The sequence below is a fragment of the Polypterus senegalus genome, chromosome 8 (assembly GCF_016835505.1).
Source record: "Polypterus senegalus isolate Bchr_013 chromosome 8, ASM1683550v1, whole genome shotgun sequence".
Taxonomy (NCBI): domain Eukaryota; kingdom Metazoa; phylum Chordata; class Cladistia; order Polypteriformes; family Polypteridae; genus Polypterus; species Polypterus senegalus.
Window position 1 is genome coordinate 57,754,757 of NC_053161.1, and position 20,400 is coordinate 57,775,156.

The 20,400-nt window shown below is 36.8% G+C and overlaps 1 protein-coding gene across 1 annotated transcript in view; it reads left to right on the forward strand.

Moving 5' to 3' along the window:
• Positions 1 to 20,400, forward strand: part of LOC120534550 (mucin-19-like) — a 131,339-nt gene that overhangs the window by 36,708 nt on the left and 74,231 nt on the right. The window contains exons 9-18 of the mRNA XM_039762145.1: positions 10,003 to 10,234; positions 12,146 to 12,275; positions 14,956 to 15,019; positions 15,239 to 15,336; positions 15,504 to 15,723; positions 16,018 to 16,137; positions 17,621 to 17,741; positions 17,831 to 17,969; positions 18,088 to 18,177; positions 19,898 to 19,967. Coding sequence (XP_039618079.1) covers positions 10,003 to 10,234; positions 12,146 to 12,275; positions 14,956 to 15,019; positions 15,239 to 15,336; positions 15,504 to 15,723; positions 16,018 to 16,137; positions 17,621 to 17,741; positions 17,831 to 17,969; positions 18,088 to 18,177; positions 19,898 to 19,967 — 1,284 coding nt within the window. The remainder of the gene's footprint in view (positions 1 to 10,002; positions 10,235 to 12,145; positions 12,276 to 14,955; positions 15,020 to 15,238; positions 15,337 to 15,503; positions 15,724 to 16,017; positions 16,138 to 17,620; positions 17,742 to 17,830; positions 17,970 to 18,087; positions 18,178 to 19,897; positions 19,968 to 20,400) is intronic.

Below are 20,400 nucleotides of genomic sequence, written 5' to 3' on the forward strand. Positions count from 1 at the left end.
GAACTACAGTAATCCCTCCTCGATCGCGGGGGTTGTGTTCCAGATCCCCCCACGATAGGTAAAAATCTGCGAAGTAGAAACTATATGTTTTTATGGTTATTTTTATATATTTTAAGCTCTTAGAATCTCTCCCACACTGTTTATAAATATTCTCTGCACAGTTATACAGTAAACCCTCCTTTATGGCGGTTAATCCACTCCAGACAGATAAATGAATTTTCACGAAGTAGGATTCTTTATTTATAAATCTAATATTTTCACAGTTAGAGCATAGAAAACCTGTTTACGATCTTCTACATATGTTTTTTAACATTATTCGAGCCCCCTAGACATGAAATAGCACCCTTTAGTCAAAAGTTTAAACTGTGCTCTATGACAAGACAGAGATGACAGTTCTTTCTCACAATTAAAAGAATGCAAACATATCTTCCTCTTCAAAGGAGTGCGCGCGTCAGGAGCACAGAATGTCAGAGAGAGTGAGAGAGACAAAGACAGAGAGAGAGAAAAAAGTAAACAAGCAAAAATCAATAGGGCTGTTGGGCTTTTAAGTATGGAAAGCACCGAGATAAAGCGGCCGCAATGAAGGGATCAATGTGAAGGAAGTCTTTCAGCATTTTTTACAGGCACGTCCATATCTTATAAGCAAACAGCCTCTGTGCAAACAGCTCCTCTGCTCACACCCCCTCCGTCAAGAGCAGGGAATGTCAGAGAGAGTGAGAGAGACAGAGAAAAGCAAACAATCAAAAATCAATATGGGCTGTTCGGGTTTGTAAGTAAGCGAAGCACCGCGCGGGAAGCATATCATATATCATTGAGGAGTTTTGTTTAATACGTAATATGTGCTCTGATTGGCTAGCTTCTCAGCCATCCACCAATAGCGTCCCTTGTATGAAATTAACTGGTGTGGACTTGAACCCGGACACAGACAGACGGACATCGCTTTTGCACCCAACACATGTTTATTTACAAGATATGTACAGTTAGTGCACTTCCCAGTGCCTCTTGCACGGTTCCCCCAATGTCCAGGCCTCACAATGCCTCTCTCTCCTGGCCGCCTCCAGTCCTCTCTCTAGCTCCGTCCTCTTCCACTCGACTTCCGCCATCGACTGAAGGGAGGCGGCCCCTTAAATAGGAACCCGGATGGGCTCCAGCTGCTTCCCGGCACTCGTCCGCAGACATGCCCCTGTGTGGCAGAAGTGCCGGTTGCACACCCGGAAGCCGTACGGGTGTCCCCTGTTGTCTTCCCCCCAGCAATTCCTGGTGTGGCGGAAATGCTGGGCTCCAGGGATATCCAGGCACCGGGGCGCCGCCTGGCGTTGGCCACGGGTCCCTACAGGGCTGGGCTTCCAAGCCCTTTACCCGAGGCCCCCAACATAACCAAGGCGGATGCCCCCTCGCGGTCTGGAGGAGGCACAAGCCCTCCTCTGGTCCTCCTGGGCGTCATGGCCGGGCTCCAGCCCCGGCCTGATGCCACACTGGGCAAACAAACTGAGGAAGCATGTACCATAAATTAAAAGACCATTGTCTGCAGAAATCCGCGAACCAGCGAAAAATCCGTGATATATATTTAGATATGCTTACATTTAAAATCCGCGATGGAGTGAAGCCGCGAAAGTCAAAGCGTGATATAGCGAGGGATCACTGTAGTGTCGTTTTGACAGAGATGGAATAATATTTGCAACAAGTCTTCTACATTATGTGATTGATTCATCCACATAGAAAAGTGATGCGCCGTCTACAAAACTTAAAGTACTGGTAACTTTTTTGGCCACAAGGAAAATGTAGTTTTGCAAAAGTAATGATTTGGGTATGTCACAACTAGCCATTTTACGAATTTTCCACCGAACTTTAAATTCACTTACAATGTGTGAGGCAGTATACAGATTTATACATTTACCCATGAAAATGTGAGGTAATGTTAAGCAAGCTGCATTCTTGCAAATTGGCACACACATAAAGACTGTATACATGTATACAGTATGTGAATCATAAGTGATATCACAGTATCAACACATATGCTGAAGATATGTGGGAATGGATTGGTTTTTGACAGCAAAATATCAGGTATGCTGAGCAATGCATTCCACAAACCCCTGTAACATCCCTGTTACATTTTATAATGTATTATACATTATTACATTACCGGGAAGGTTCAAGATGGTAGGCAGAGCATTTGATAAATGCAGCCTCAGAGAAGATAAGAGTTGTCACTGAGGGAGGTATGGCACACCACAGTGGAAAACTATGAGGACAATGGTAGTCTTGCATTACTAGACTTGATTCTGAAATAATAATACACATCTCAGGATATCCTGCAAAGCCTACAACCACAGGGTTTCTTCCTAAAACACTCACCCCCAATTTCTCCAGTCTGTGTGTTCTAAACAGCCTCTGTGGTTTCAGGGAGAGAGCAGATGTTACTGAACAAATGACTTGACACTGAGAGAAAATAAAAATCCAAAACTGCTGCTATCTGTTCAAGAGCTCAGTAACACTGAGGTAACTGAAGCTTAATAATTTACTTGTACATTGTAAGGAGTGCTGTGACAGCGGAGACAGACAAACACATACACACACAAGTGCCTCTCTCTGCTGCAATACCTTTCTGTCATTTTAAATACATCATCTCTATATGACATAAAAACAGTTAGTAAAGGTTATATAATCATTGTGGTCTATGACATATGCAAACTGTTTAAAAGCTGTAGCTATTTTTTCATGGCATGTTTGCATTTCTAATTCGCCAGTTATGTCAACCTTATTTAGTTATTTGATTAGAAGTGTAGTCAGAAGGTGGATGTTGTGCAGCCTCATCTGTGCATGTACTGGTGTTGTTAGGTGGGTTTGTTGCTTCAGGTGTTTTGAATCCTGAAATCTGCATCTCCTGTGGCTCTTTGTTATTATCTCTCTTAATGGCAGTCCATCTGATGGAGTGTGACACATCGTTTACTTTGCAGTTCATATTTTCATGAATACAAAGGACAATTATTTTAAGCTCATAATGACTCCTACACTATTGTCTTAACACTGAACAACAGAGAGCACACACAGCACCTGAGGAAACATATTGTTCAAGTTTACCAGTCATCTATTGATGTCTTTGAATCCAACATTTAATCTGATGCTATGTTTATTTTTAAAACTTGCAATGTGCTCCCTGCACAAGTGATACACATTTACAGTATATGTCTTAACAGGGTTTTTGTAGGGGATGTTTTGACTGTAGATGGTTCATCATAATCAGAAGCTTGCTCTCTATCAGACCAGATTCACAAGAGCAGTAATGCTCTTTGCAGTTTGAAATCACCGCCGTCACTTTGTGAGCTACCTTCATGAGGTGTTGGATTTGTTTCTAGAAATATGAAACTCAATGAGTCGTCTAATTGTTCCCAACCAGTTTTAAGCAAAATTCACTCATGGTTATCTCCAGATGTATATACTGTTTTATATGTCTGTCCTCTGTGAGACTAGAACACTGGAAGAGTGACGTGAAGCACGGGGAGCAAGGCAGGAACAATTAATGAAGTATTCATTGTTAAATAAAAATATGCCCACTATTTGGTGTTGCTCCCTTTCAGTGTGTATGTCTCAGTCTTTCCAGCTCGGTGCTCATTACTGAGCTATTGTTTGTGTTGTTACAAAGTGGCAACAATAACATGCAGCTTAGCACAATATCCTACCTTATTATGTTTTACTCCTCCTATTATTACTTCTATTACACTTTAGGTACTGCAAAAATGCATCTACTATTCATTAGTGTTAATGACACTTACAAAGCCTCAGCAAAGTGGTTATTCATCACTGAGCAATTTTGCCTACTGAAATAAACACTTTGAAATGGTCATGTGGTTTAAATATGTCATTTTTCACTACCTATTGCATAGGTCATTATAAGACTCGTGAATCCTTCATACTCACCAGTAATTTTACCAGAATATCAGAGGTTCTAGGTATGTTAAGAACTTACCTAGAATTCCGTGAAATGAAGATATTGTCACAAAAAATTTTTCAATAGTCTATAAACACTTCACTAAAGTATTGAACCTACTTAACTCAAAAGGCGAGAATCAAATGATCGTGTACGCAATCCTAAAATAAAAATCTTTTCTAATAACATTAACACGTGTTTCACATTATCGAAGTAACACGAATATAACCGAACGTCGGGATATCAATAGGTCTGTTCGTTTGTCTGTTCCAATCTACACCAATCTGCACTTTATTTATGCAAGAACAAACCAGAGCTTAGTAGCATAAGGCACGTCAATATTTGCCATAGCAATCAGTGAACGTATGAACTATACTTTGGTGCAATCTAGTATATACAAACGAACAGACCCAATGAGCTGAACGCGTTGATCTTAACCAATATATTTTTATGTTTGTTTATTAGTCATATGCGTAGAATTTCTCCTTATTTTCGGTTCAGTGTTTTAGTGTTCACTGTTTTTAGAATAGTGTAATTTTAATTTTGCTAACAATTTGAATGTAGACCCCTCTTGATCTTGAGGCCCTAGGCTGAAGCCTAGTTAGCCTATAAGAAAATCCGGCCCTGCATGCAAAACACCATGGGGACCCAAATCCCAACCCCTGTTTTCAAACTGAAATCCATGTACAACTCGAGCAATAATTTGGGTGAATGGTGGCGCTAAGCCCATAATATCTTTCTTGTTTTAAATACCTAGTCAGAGACAGAACTTCTTCTTTCGGCTTCTGCTGTTAGGGGTTGTCATAGCGGATAATCTTCTTCCATATGTTTCTGTCCTCTGCATCTTGTTCTTTTACACCTGTCACCTGCATGTCCTCTCTCACCACATCCATAAACCTTTGCTTTGGCCTTCCTCTTTTCCTCTTCCTTGGCAGCTCTATCCTTAACATCCTTTTCCCAATATACTCAGCATCTCTCCTCAGCACATGACCAAATCAACGCAATCTCGCCTCTCTGACTTTGTCTCCCTACCGTCCAACTTGAGCTGACCCTCTAATGTGCTCATTTCCTATCCATCCTCGTTACACCCAGTGCAAATCTTAGCATCTTTTACTCTGCCACCTCCAGCTCTGTCTCCTGTTTTCTGGTCAGTGCCACCATCTCCAACCCATATAATATAGCTGATCTCACTACTGTCCTGTAGGCCTTCCCTTTCACTCTTGCTGATACCTGTCTGTCACAAATTACTCCTGACACTCTTCTCCACCCATTTCACCCTGCCTGCACTCTCTTTTACACCTCTCTTCCACACCCCCCGTTACTCTGTACTGTTGATCCCAAGTATTTAAACTTATCACCTTCTCCCTGCATCCTCACCATTCCACTGACCGCACTCTCATTTACACACATGTATTCTGTCTTGTTCCTACTGATCTTCATTCCTCTCCTTTCTAGAGCATATCTCCACCTCTCCAGGGTCAACTCAACCTGCTCCCTACTATCGCTACAGATCAGCAAACATCATAGTGCTATGCTGTTAACCTGTACATCACCATTGCAAATAAGAAAGGGCATAGAGCCAATCCCTGATGTAATCACACCTCCACCTTGAATGCATCCGTCACTCCTACCGCAGACCTCACCACTGTCACACTTTCCTCATACATATCCTGTACAACTCTTACATACTTCTCTGCCACTCCTGACTTCCTCATACAATACCACAGCTCCCTGTCATTTGCTTTGTCCTGGTCCACAAAGACACAATACAACTCCTTCTGGTCTTCTCTATACTTCTTCATCAACATTCTCAGAGCAAACATTGCATCTGTGGTGCTCTTTCTTGGCATGAAACCATACTGTCACTGATCATCACCTCACTTCTTAACCTAGTTGCCACTACTCTTTCCCATAACTTCCATGCTGTGGCTCATCAATTTTATCCCCCTGTAGTTACTACAGTCCTGCACATCCCCCTTATTCTTAAATATCAGCACCAGTACACTTCTTCTCCACTCCTCAGGCATCCTCTCACTTTCCAAGATTCCATTAAACAATCTGGCTAAAAACTCCAGTGCCATTTCTCCTAAACACCTCCATGCTTCCACAGGTATGTCATCTGGACCAACGGCCTTTCCATTTTTCATTCTCTTCATAGCTGTCCTTACTTCCTCCTTGCTAATCCGTTACACTTCCTGATTCACTATCTCCACATCATCCAACCTCTTCTCTCTCTCGCTTTCTTCATTCATAGGCCTCTCAAAGTACTCTTTCCATCTGCTCAACACACTCTCTTTGCTTGTGAGTATGTTTCTATCTTTATCCTTTAACACTCTAATCTGCTGCACATCTTTCCCAGCTTGGTCCCTCTGTCCAGCCAATCGGTACAGGTCCTTTTCTCCCTCCTTAGTGTCCAACCTCTCATACAACTCATCATATGCCTTTTCTTTAGCCTTCACAACCTCTTTCTTCACCTTGCGCCTTGTATTCTGGTGTACTTTCTGCATCTCTCTGACTGTCCCACTTCTTCTTCGCAATCCTCTTCCTCTGTATACTCTCCTGTACTTCCCCATTCCACCACCAGGTTTCCTTTTCCTCCTTCCTCTGTCCTGATGTCACACCAAGCACCTTTCTTGCTGTCACCCTTACTACATCTGCTGTAGTTGCCCAACTGTCTGGTAAATCTTAACTGCCACCCAGTGCCTGTCTCACCTTCTCCCTAAACTCAACCTTGCAGTCATCCTTTTTCAACTTCCACCATTTGATCCTTGGCTCTGCCCTCACTCTCTTTCTCTTCTTGATCTCCAACATCATCCTACAGACCACCATCCTATGCTGCTTAACTACACTTTCCCATGCCACCACTTTGCAGTCTTCAATCTCCTTCAGATTGAACCTTCTGAATTGGATGTAATCCACCTGTGTGCATCTTCCTCCACTCTTGTACGTCACCCTATGTTCTTCCCTCTTCTTAAAATACATATTCACCACAGCCATGTCCATCCTTTTGGCAAAATCCACTATCCTCTGACCTTCTTCATTCCTCTCTTTGACACCATACTTACCATTCACCTTCTTGTCTCCTCTGTTCCCTTCACCAACATGTCCATTGAAATCCGCTCCAATCACCACTTTATGTCCCTTGGGTACACTGTTCATCACTTCATCCAACTCACTACAAAATCTTCTTTCTCCTCCATCGCACACCCAACTTGCGGGGCATATGCACTAACAACATTCATCATCACACCTCCAATTTCCAGCTTCATAATCATTAATCTGCCTGACACTATTTTCGCCTCTAGAAAATTCTTGACATACTGTTCCTTCAGAATAACCCCTACCCCATTTCTCCTCCCATCCACACCATAATAGATCCATGATAGTCAGAGACAGAACAATATTCATAAAAAATATCTCAGGGCAGAGCACAAGCTCTAATACATATTGTGGGTGATCTCATACTAAATCTGGAGAACACTCACAAAGATACGCTATACAAGAAAATGGCAACAATTTTCAGTGTACACTTTCTTAATTAGGGACACCGCCTCTATCTCTTTTTTACTGAGGACTAACAGTTAAATGTATGTTGTTCGGTATTTTTTATTTCCTATATAGCACTGGTTGTCTTTTTCTTTAGCATTTAAATAATATATTTGATTCAGTATCATGCTATACTTCAGTCCCAATATAAATATAAAATATTTGGCATATCTGTGGTTTTTCATTTCCATAACATTCTGTCTAATGCTTATGGAATTAATTCATTCATTCATTCAATTTTTTAACAATTTTTTTAACAATTTAATAAAAGCAAATAACATTCTACTTGACAAAACTAAGTTCAAATCAAATCAACTCCCACTCATGAGAAAGAGAACTAGGACAACAGACAGAGTAAAACTTTAAAAAGGGAAGAAAATGCTTTCCCCGAATTTAAGTGCTTATTCTAAAATGTTATTGATTAGATCCTGCCAGGTTTTAAAAAAGTTTGCACAGATCCTCTAAGTGATAATATGATTTTTTCCAGTTTCAAGTAATATATTACATCAATTACCTACTGACTTAAAAGAGGTGAGTTAAGATTCTTCCAGTTGAACAAGATAAGTCTTCGTGCCAATAGTGAAGCAAAGGCAATTGCAGTTTGTTTATCCTTCTCCACTTTAAGCCCTTCTGGGAGGATACCAAGGATGTCTGAAAGGCATTTAAAAATTTTGGTCCAAAATGATGTTAATTTGGTGTATGTCCAAAACATGTGGCCCAGTGAGGCTGGAGCTTGATTACAACATTCACAGGTTGGATCTTGCCCTGGAAACATTTTGGACAATTTTAAATGAGACAGGTGTGCTTGATAAAAGATTTTAAGCGGAATAATTGTATGCTTTGTGCATATGGAGCTTGAGTGAATTCTGTGCATGCCTTCCATTTATTTAACATTACCCAACATATTAATTCCACTGATCCTGCTCACAAGATCATATAAATTAGTATGCAACTTTCTTTCCCTTCTGTCTTCAAGAAGCACACTGCAACCACACTCAGTCTTGGTTCAGAACTGCTGCTTGACTGCAGCTCTATGGCACAATGCACTGGTGCTAATCACCAAAGTTAGTCTACATACATACAATACATACTAAGACCAGACCAGTACGAGATCATCCTGAGTTCATAGTACACTGCCACCAACCCCTAATGTCCTACAATGAAGTAGGACAAATTCTTATCCTAGTGTAACTTTTAATGCAATTCCTAGGAGTTTTTCTGAGACTCTTGATAAATGCAGGCCCGGTTCATTGATAATGTAGACCCAGGAGAAATCGGTCAGTTTATGGGTGAATCACATACTTGAAGATGCCTGTGAAAATTAAGGGGAAGTTCATTTAGGACTGAAGTCTTTATGCAAAGAACTATGAGAATCTGGATAACACTACCAAGCCATGTAGTTGAAGCAGAAGCCTTCATGACCTTTAAGAAGTATCTGGTCATAAGAAGTATCATCACCAGACAGAGGAGCAGCTTCAGCAACAGATTGCTGTCACTTTCCTGCTCCACTGAGTGACTGAGGAGATCATTCCTCCCCCACACTATGCGATTCTTTAATTCCACTCTGGGGGGTAAACGTTCATCTATCTATCTATCTATCTATCTATCTATCTATCTATCTATCTATCTATCTATCTATCTATCTATCTATCTATCTATCTATCTAGTCAACCTAGCTATTAGCTAAACAAATAAGGCTGATGGAATGAATGGTCTCTTCTCATTTTTTTATGTTCTTATTCTGACATTTTCATACTGAAGTAGGCCAGATAGGTAACTACAGAAGCAACACATTTACAGATTATGTACAGAACTTTATAAAATTAATTTTGTCATTTATGACATTCATTATACTGTATAATTAAAGAAAATGAAGATGAAGTTTATATTTTTTTTTAATCTTCTTTGAGGTAAATAAATCTATATCTCTTTAGATCCTTTCTAAATTTTTAAAGGCCTCTGCTTATTCTGTTTCTTTTTGTTTAGTTTTAGATCACTCTGTTTGCATCTTTGAGCATTTGTCTATTTTAATAAAGTTAAAAGAAAGAAATACAATACAATAAAAAATGAATGTTAAGAGGTACTAATCCACTTCAAAGAAATCAGATCACTTTATAACACTTAATAAAACAAGGCATAATGCTGCTGTTACGGTGAAACATTCACTCATTTATTTTCCAAGTGTGTTTATCTCTGTCAGATTTATACGGTCCATAGACTATCATAACATAAGGCGGGAATCAACCCTGGCTGGGTGTTAGTCCATTACAGGGCACTTACACAAACTCTGATCTCTGTCTATATGGAGTTGCCTTGGGTTTACTTCTTGCTTTTCTGTCTCAAAGATGAGCAAGTTCTGTTGACTGAAGCATGAGTTTGTCTTTTGATTGACTGGCAACCCAGTAGAAAATTATTTCTGATTTGTCATATAAAATTAAACGTAGAAAATAAAACAATAAATACATAATACTGAACATGCTGAAAAAAATGTCCTTTCCTGAAAATAACAAGTATTATCTCATTTTTAGATGAATGCAGTGCATATGGAACTGGGTCCTTCAGAACCTTTAATGGGACACTCTATTACCTGCAGTCAACTTGCTTCTTAGTGTTGAGCCGTTTCAATTCGCTTGATCCCAATTCTGAGTTTGACATCAAAATCCAGCGAGATCAGAATGGCAACTTCAAAAAAATAAAAATTACTGTGGACAAGCTTGACACTGCTATTGAAAATGGTGTAATTTCAGTTGATGGTCAAAGGTACTGTTAAACTTTTTACAACAGTATTGTTTCTGTACTATTTCTATGCAATGAACAAAAAGGTTTGTGAATATTAACAGCATCTCTCTATTATAAAAAAAAATCCTGAAAAGGAAAAGCAGGGAAATGAGACGTGATTTTCTCGGAAGTTCTCGGAAGACACTTAAAAGACCCGCGAGACGCAAACAATATCAAATAAAAGCAGGGCCAGCAAAACACTCAGTCATGTAAAGGCACGTAGCACACACAGATCCTGTGCTCTCAGCACATATAAAGTGTATAAGGACAATACATTATAGATGAAACGTCAACGACTAAGCAAAGAAGAAAGAGCAGCGTGGAGAAAATAGAACTTAAAGTGTTGGAGAGAAAAAAAGGCAGATAAGAGATTATGAAAGCAGTGGAATTCGAAAGGCTCAAACAAACGATGGTGCGATACACATGCAGAGGAAGGTAAAGAATATGAAAGCAGTAAAATTCGAAAGTATTGTAGTGTCCCAGCCAGGTTGAAACCTTTTTTGTTTTAAGTGACTGTTAGGTCCGATTGAGTGAGGGAGGAGTACAGCACGGAACACTGATAACGGGGTATTGATTTAGGCGGTAACTGGAGGGGGGGGGGGTCAAGACCCAGGGGATGAGCAGTTGGAGAGGATGCTAGAAAGTTGTGTTTGGGATTACGAAGTCAGCAATTGTTCAAGTTAAACTTTTGTGACACTTTATTACGTCAGTCGCTACGGAATCAAAAAGAAGATAGTAAAGATTGCATTAGCGCAAAAAAAGGAAATTAATCATCAGGACCAGGTGTAATTGAAAAAATAGCAGGACAAAGCGAGGTCCGAAATAAAAGGCAAAGAGCAGAAAACAAAGTCCTTTCGCCTTCACATCATTCAATACGCAAAACGTAGATTTAAACAATAATTGACCATACACCAAGAGAATCTGTGGTCCCGCAACAGTTAAAGCAACGACAAGTTTAATTTCAAAGAAAACACAGTTCAGTCAGGTGTATATTTATGATCATGGAGAAGCGATCACAACGCGAGCACCAGAGACACGAAGTGGCAAAAAGGACAGCGCCTGTAATGACTTTAAAATGATCGACTGGCAAAGCAACAGCAGCTGCACCCCCTTCATAACGCGAGCGGCGTTATACGTCCTGCGAGAAAGAGATGTTCCACACCCGGGGCCAGAAATAAAGGACAAGTATTGTTTTTACAAAAGTTTTTAAAGTAAAAGTGAAAATAATGTATATGAAACAATTACCATGAAAATAACAATCTTCTTAAACTGTATATCCAATAAACCAAACACGGGGGTGGGCGGGCGAAGCGAGCAGGGGGCAGAGCCCCCTAGTATAATAAATTGATAGAATATAATAGGAGAGGAGCACTAAACACATTATGGAATTGTTTTCTCATAATACATATTTTTAAATCACTAAAGTTGCAATCTTAACACATTTAATTAAAATGGTAAATGCTATATTAACTGGCAACTAACAACTTTGCCCCATCTGAATAATTAATTAAGTAGTTTTTATTTCTTTAGTTTAGAACGTCTAAATATTTTATACATTTCATTAGTTTGTTTTTCCCAGATATTAAAGTTTTTTCACTTTCAGAATACCTTAATAAACCTTAAATAATACCTATAATAGTCCCTTCGAGAGCAATCTGCTGTCATGAGTAGACTTGAGCACCTTGCAAGGCTGTAAAATAAGTAACTTAAACAAACAATTTAAGATTAATTGCAGTGTTTTTTTTTGTTAAAGTGTTTGTTAAATTAGTATTCTATGTGTTCTATATTGACTAATGTGTGTAAATGCACAAGTCATACTTATTTAGTAATTTTATTGACTGTGGTGTATAACATCTAACAATACATCATTTAGTGTTGTTGTTTATTTTGCAGAGTTTCTCTTCCTTATGATCAGAAATCCATTCACATTCATCATTATGGTATATTTGTGAGACTGGAGAGTAGGAGAAATTTTCTGTCAGTGTATTGGGAACCCCAAGGAAACAACATAGTTAAAGTCTGGGTAAGTTGCATTCTATATAAGAGATGATCACAACAGCGGCAATGAGGCAAAGGACCCAAAGGACCAATATTTTAACCCATTTAGAAGACTAAATAGCTAATAAGGGATAGTTCAAGTCCTTCAGATGAGATGCAACACTGAGGCCATGATTCTCTATGGTCATAAAAGATCCCTGAATATCCTTTGCTTTTTATGCAATGTCCAGGCTAAATCGCCCATCTCTGCCTAGTCATTCTGGCCCCCTAATCATCCCCTGTCCCTAAATAGTCTAAATACTGTTTTGCATCCCTTCACCACCTAATAGCTAATGTGTGTTGGGTGTACTGATGCAAAAATGCATGCTGCACATTAGTGGTGACTGACATGGCTCCCCATATAAATGTTTATATTAATATAAATGTAACACATTATTATTATTATTATTATTATTATTATTATTATTATTATTATTATTATTATTATTATTATTATTTATGTCATGCTACACATGAGTTTCTATGTATAGGTTTTACACTTGTTTATATATAAAGCAAGATGCCTCTCTGGGTGTCTGGTCTGTGATACCAGGATCCACTGGAGAAGAGAATGTGTGAGTGAAAAACAGAACCTAAAAGGTTTATAAGTAGTCTCATTGCTGCTAACATAATGAAGACAGATAAATGACATGCATTTACACAGTCTTTTGAGCAAATGGCACAAAACAAGAGTGCGCTCTTGGCCTTGGCTCTTAAAGACAAAGTAAGACATTACAGTTTCATGTAGCAAGTGACCTTGGGACTGCATAATAAATATCTTACAAAAACATTTTAGATTATATTTAAAAAAGGCAATAAAAAGTGATTCTGTACCAAAATTCATTGAGCAGTATTAAAGATCAGGGAAATTGTTTATTCTGGTTTTTATTGTCAACTGCAGTACATAGTTTAACTGATGCACAGAGTGCATCCCTGTAGGTGTGTGTGCATGTGTATATGTGTGTGTATGTGTGTATTTCATAATAACACCTTGATTCAAAAATAATAATGCACTTCCCTTTATTTGTTTAGCTTACACTTTTATAAATCAGCATACATAGGACAATTGTGAACTGAACAATACAAGCACTGGCAGATTATGTAATTTATCAGAGGTAAATTCAAGTACTGAAGCATAAATGATGATGTCTAAGTGAAACATACTTGTGAACATTTTATTTAGGGTCCTGAACACTTGTATATGGTGCTGTTATAATATTTAAAATTATCACAGTGGATATTGAGTTAAATGTTTGGAGAAAAGTGAAGTACAAATGGCCTACTGATCCACTAGACCACTACTGATGCATGGAAGAGTAGTGCTAATGAGCTTGCTTATTCTATTACAAATTTTATTGTATTTCACCAGAAACATAAATGTGTCAGTCTTCTTTTTAACAAATTCCTCATCCAGACTTTTTATTTATACTTTAAAAGTATTTTAAATAGAAGACAAGGAACAAGAATTCTATACTGATTATAAGAAATAGTCAGTATATGGAATCTGAACTAACGTTCACATCTGAATATATTAGAATATAACTGTGTTGCTTTCCAAATTGACAAGACTTAAACTTTTTGTTATATTTACAACTTCAGTACCACTGATGGTGTTATATGCTACCTGAAGTAACTTGGCATATAAGTATGACATTATAAGGAAGGTCATCCACCTTAATCTTATAATTAATGATTAAGGTTTACAGAAGATCAACATAACAAGTGATTTTGAGTTTAACAGAAAACCGTTTAAGTGTGGTGGCACAGTTTTTAACATTGCTGCCTTTACAACCCCATGTAAATGAGTTAAATTCCAGCCAAATCCTTCTGCCAGTGTTTGCACAGGGTTACATGCCATGGATATGTGCCCTGCCAGAGACTGCCATCATATCTGAAATTGCTTCCTGCCTTTTGCTCAGTACTTTCAGGATGAGATCTGGTCTCTGGTGACCCTAAAGTATAATTTAAGAAACTTTAAGAATGTGATGGTAGTGGTAAAATAATACAGGACTATGAATACATCATTTAAGTATAAATAACTGAGTTTTTGCACTTTTCCCCATATCTGTGTGGGTTTTCCTCTGGATAGTCTGGTGTTCTTTTTACATCCCCCAAGTTATGGAAGTTAAGCTATTGGTGATTTCAAACTGGCACCAGTTTGAGTGTGAATGGGGACTTGTGAGTGAGAAACCCTGTGATGGACTGGTGTCTTGTTGAAGGCTATTTCCTATCTTGTGCTTTGTGCTGAATGCTGCAGAAAATGGCTTCATCCTCCAGTGTCACTGATTTGGTTTAAGAAGGTTTCAAAATGACTATGACTAACTGATACATTTCTGAGTACTCAAATTAAGGCTCTATAAAGTGAAAAGCAATATAAAGACATATGATATTTGAACTGTTTCCTTATTTGACAAAGCATCCCCAGAAAAAAAAAAATACTGAATGTATTCCCATTTGCTAATGTGCACATGTTTGAATATTTTAAAAACATTTAACAAAACTAGAACTGAACAATGTAGATTAAGAGTTATAGGTTTTTCTCTGAATAAATGTACTGATGGAATAAAGGAGATGTACCAATTGTAAATCCAATAATAAGATGAATACACTCTGAAAAATGTACAAAAGTGAACTATTTTCCTATTTTGTTTAAATTTTCCTTATAGGTGCAGCTTCGCTCTGACTATCGAGGAAAAACAGTAGGATTATGTGGAAATTATGACATACATGGTAAATACATTTGAAAAGATGTGTTTTTTAAACCGATTTCTTCCTGCTTTGCTTTTTTTTTTATTAGTTTTGACTTTTAATGTATGTGTTTAGAAAAAGGTTTGCTTATTAAGATGAAATATTATACAATCAGAAGTTTACACTGAATTATATATTGTAAGTAAACTGTGTCTAAGAATTAGGTAAACCAATCAAACAGTTTCCATGTTTGTATTTTAGATAATAGTAGAACACAGTTATTACAAGAGAGTAAAGTTCCTGGCAGTGCTGAATGTGAAACACCAGATGATCCAAAGGATTGTGACAAAACCAAAAACGTAAGATAAACTTTTCTAAATAAATCAGTTTTATTCAAATGTTTAAATTCTATTAGCCTTTCTTTGTTTAGTTTCTTAATATCTGCTTTTAATAAAAATCTAAGTGTTTTATTTTGCTCTTTTGTTAATGTTAATTTATTCCTTTTCTTGTCTTTATTTAATTTTAGATGTGCAATGATGCTATGTCGGCGTATTTTTTTACCTACTGCTTCAATTATGATCTGACCTTATATGAGGGATATTTAGAGCAGTGTGGATTGGATTCTTGCAAGTGTGCTAATGCTGCTCAATGTCAATGTGCTTTCTATGAGGAATTAACTCGCCAGTGTCCTACTGCTAACCTCATTGACCTGAGTAAAACACCCTGGAGGGAATATACAAAATGCAGTAAGAAACAATCTAGTCAGTAAACAAGTATTTAATCAGAAGGATTCAGTTTTTCCCAACTTAAAAAAAAAATCACACAAAATGTAATTACTAGATTGCAGTAAAAAACAAAATTGGAAACAAATAGTTCCACTGGACAACCATAATAATAAATGATATAAGATTTACTTTTATAACTGTATCTATAATAATATTTTTCATTAACTTGATAGTGGCATCTAACAATGAAATGAAGACAGAAATATATCTGTTTAATTGCATACTAATCTTTATTTATTTTAATCACAAACTTAGATTCACCTACTTGCCCTGAGAAACTGACATTTACTGAGGTGGGTCCTGCAAATCCCCCTACTTGCTCTAATCCATCACCCTCTAATACAGAAAAAACAAAAACTTGTGCATGTCCTGAAGGTAAGAAAAAAAAAATCAGTTTTACAGTTTTCTTTAGATAATAAAGTAAAACTACAACAATACAACATTTATTGCTCTAGCACATTTTCATACAAAGGATGTAACCTAAAGTGTTTACAAGGTGTCAAAGATGGAGGTAACATTAAAAAAAATAAGTTCAGAGCTTAATTTTCATGTATGGCAGGGAGAGCATTTTTGTTTCCTCTGGGTGACACCAAATGGAGTGCATTTTATTTGCTTTGGGGGATTTCACTGTTGGGTTTATAAAGTATATGATCATCGTGGGTTACTTGATATATATTATTATGAGCAAATACTAAATTTATTCACTTAGAATTTCTGTTCTTTATCTGAATAATTGATGACTGCCTTAAACCAATGCTAAAAAATCTAACATTATTATGTCATTGCCATGTGAATTTGTGAATATTAATTCAGAATATTTTAATTTAAACAATCTCTGAAAATATGATTTTATAAGAACACAATTTTCAAATTAGGTTTTTCAGAAAACCACTTTGTTAGGTTTATGTGATTTTTTGTCAGACATCAGTGTATCTGAGAGACATTAGCTAGTTAATACACTCATCAAATTAGTTCAAATCTTTTAAGTAACATGTAGGATATTTTCATTTTCAAGATTGTTCCCTTCTTTTTTCAATTGGTCCCAACTTTAAAGGGCACCTTTGTGAAATAAAACTTCACAAAAAAGTGAAATATTTCTAATCAGACTTTCACTCAGTTAAAGGATTTACCCTTCACTTCCAACAATACCATTGCAGCCTGCGGACTGCCTAAGTCTGCATTTGATTGAATTTTCAGATACCTCTATGTGGCTGCCTTTTTTCTGCTTCCCCAACATTTTTCATGATGCCTGGCTATGTCAAACAGCTCTGTTCATGTTAATTACCTTATTTACTTTGTACTATCTTTTATTCTTTTCTATTTTTCAATAAGTCATCTATGTGCTATTACTAATTAACACCACATGAACTATCATAAAAAGATTATACTTAATAAGTAATTCAAAACAAAACTTAATAAAAAATTATTTGATACAGGAGTTCTGATATTTGATAAACAATTATGGGTGAATTTAAAATAAAATGACAAACATTGCTTCGACAGCCTGCATGTATGAGTGCCTCTTTACGATTTGCTGTATAGGATGTTTTTTTAAACCTGCCTTAGCAGCTTGCCTCAGTACAGTCCTGAACACTTGTGCTTGAACCTAATGCCGTTCTTTGTCAAAAAGTGTACACTGGATAGACAGCCATTTCAGCCATGTTAGGGAGCACTTTGTGCCTTTCATTCTGTTCAACGATATACTTAGACTTAGATGTCTTTTCTTTTCAAATTAATATTGCAATAATTTATGACATTTACTGGTTTACATTTCTTTTTTAATTATTAAGTATTGTATGTAAGCTTTTTTATTACATTTTAACATTTCATTTCAAATATTATTTTTATCCAAAATAAGGCACAATTCTTGATGACCTTAGAGGGCAGAATAATTGTGTAAAGAAAGAGCAATGTCCATGTGAATACAACGGTGCTGTTTACCAAACAGGAGCAACTCATAAGGCGTTTTGTGAGTTATGGTGAGCAGCTTTTAGACACTTAATGAAATCTGAACAAACTCATTACATTTTCAGTTTAAAAATAATTCTTTCCTAATCCCTGTTTACAGTGAGTGCCAAAGTGGTAAATGGATCTGCAAAAAAAAAGATTGTCCTTCTCAATGTAAAATTGAAGTTGGCTCCTCCATCACAACATTTGATGGTAAAGCCTACACAGTGAATGGAAACTGCGATTATATCATAGCAATGGTGAGTCATATACTTTGACCAAATGAATTGTAAAGTTCAGATTTTGTAATTAATATTATTAAGTATGGTCTTTTGTGTTGATAACCCACATTTATGGCTTGTTTTTATTTTAATGAAGGATATTAAGAAAAAATGGACTCTAACTGCAGTACTCAATGATTGTGACCAGCGCAGGTGCCTCATACAAGTGCAACTTAGTTTGAACTCAGTAAGTAAAAAGATCCAAAGCAGAATTCTTTTTTATTACCCTTATAGAGAGATATCACTTCTTTTATGTTTAGTAGTAATTAAAATACAATCAAAATAACCTTTTTACATAAATAATAACCTTTTTGCTTTCTTTGGGTATCAGCCGATAGAACACGTTTCAGGAGCTGTTCACCTAGCTCTTCAGTGTCATTTATAAGTATTTCATTAATGTGTTAGCTACAACTTTTAGCAGTCTCAGATAATAAGAACAGTTTATGACATGCTACACATGCAAAATGATACTGCACTCCCCCAGCATTATCATAAAAACTATTCTGAATGGATTAAATTTGTTCAATCATGGAAGTACAACAATATCTGTAAATTAAACAACAATTGAAATACAGTTCCAGCCAGTAGCCATTTTTGTAGGCCCAGCTTGTGATGAGACCACTGTACTATGTGTTTGCAGTTTGATGCCAAAGCAGGGTCAGGATTGGCTGTTGCTCAAATGTACATGCTGTGCATTTTTATATTCTTTTAAAAGGACTCTCTGCCCTTCTTAATACAGCTTTAAGAAATACCAACTGGCTGCAGTTTTAAACCTCCTTTTAAATGATTTTTTATGACCTATTGCCTACCTGTTGGCCAACAGACTGGTGCAGCATATAGGAACCACAACCCCTGGACACTGGTTCAGTTTCTGTTCAGAGTGCCTTTTTAGGGCAGTTTTCCCTGGGTTTTGATGAGTTTGTTTCCAGAAATTAATTATATTTTAAGAGGTTTATTAAAATATTAAATTTGCTTGTCATGACCATAGATAAGTGTACCCTATGATGGATTGCTGTTAGTTCTAGGGTTACTTTCTCGCATTTTCTGCCAAAGAATCTGTAGCCCTCCATAACTGTTATTGGAATAATTTAGATATAGGGAAGGAATATAGGGTGATGTTTGAATAGATCACTTAATATTATTTGCTACATTTTTTTTAAACATATTTGCAGAACAGTCACTATCATTTTTACCGTTCATAGCATCATTTTCTATTCAATGGAGTTAGTGTTGGGTTGTGTCAGCGTGCATCTGCAAAGGAAAAAAAGTTTCAGCTTATTTTCATGTTGAAAAGAAAAGAAGGTAAAAGACACTTTTTCAGCTGTATGAAGGCTTTATAGCCGACGCATTGTGTCTTTCATCTTTTCAGCATGGAAATAACATTTTCATTTTTTATCATTTTATATGGCTTAATAGTATTGTACTATTTACACTTCTTTTTTACAGAAATGTTGTACTTAGCATGGAATACTCTTATTCCAAGGCTTATCATCTCGTTTTTGTCCTCAGATAATACATCTGAACTTGTTCTTCCTCAACTATACAATAGTGTCAGAAGGTTTTGTATTTAATTTTCACTCACCATATTCAATACATATTTGGCATTTTCTGCAGTGGCTGTCACTGTCCCTATATGTCTGTATTTATTATGTGAATAAACATCTTTTTTCTTCCTTGCCAAAGTCACTCCTAAGTACAGTATATTGTTACATTTCACAATTCTTTTATTGTTTTGCTCAACCATTTGTGTCCACTGTGATTTTAATTCATTGTTTGAAATATGTCATCACACCAAACTGAATAAAATGATCTAGTTTTTATAACATGATGTCCATCTTTGGTATGTTAAATATTCAAGAAAAATGTATCTGGATTTCTTACTCGTAAATCTTTTTTTTTTTCCATAGACCATATACAAATTCTTAAGTGACCGTATTACTGTTGGGGAGGAAACCATCACTAAAAATTACAATTCAGGTAAAAAAAAATGTAGTTTTGAAAAATATAGTACAAATAAAGGTGAAGAACATACACACACACACATACACATATATATATGTATGTGTATATATATGTGTGTGTGTGTGTGTATGTGTGTGTATATATATGTATGTGTATATATATATGTGTGTGTGTGTGTATATATATGTATGTGTATATATATATATATATATATATATATATATTTGTGTGTGTATGTATGTATGTATGTATGTATTGTGAACTTGAACCCGGACACAGGCAGACGGACATCTTAAGTTCACCACACACTGTTTATTTACAAATATTATTTACAAATAACGTGCACCACAAACCCCAGTGCCTCCAGCACCGATCTCCCAATGTCCAGGCCTCGCAGGCTCAATGCCTCTTTCTCCTGGCCGCCTCCAGTCCTCTCTTCAGCTCCGTC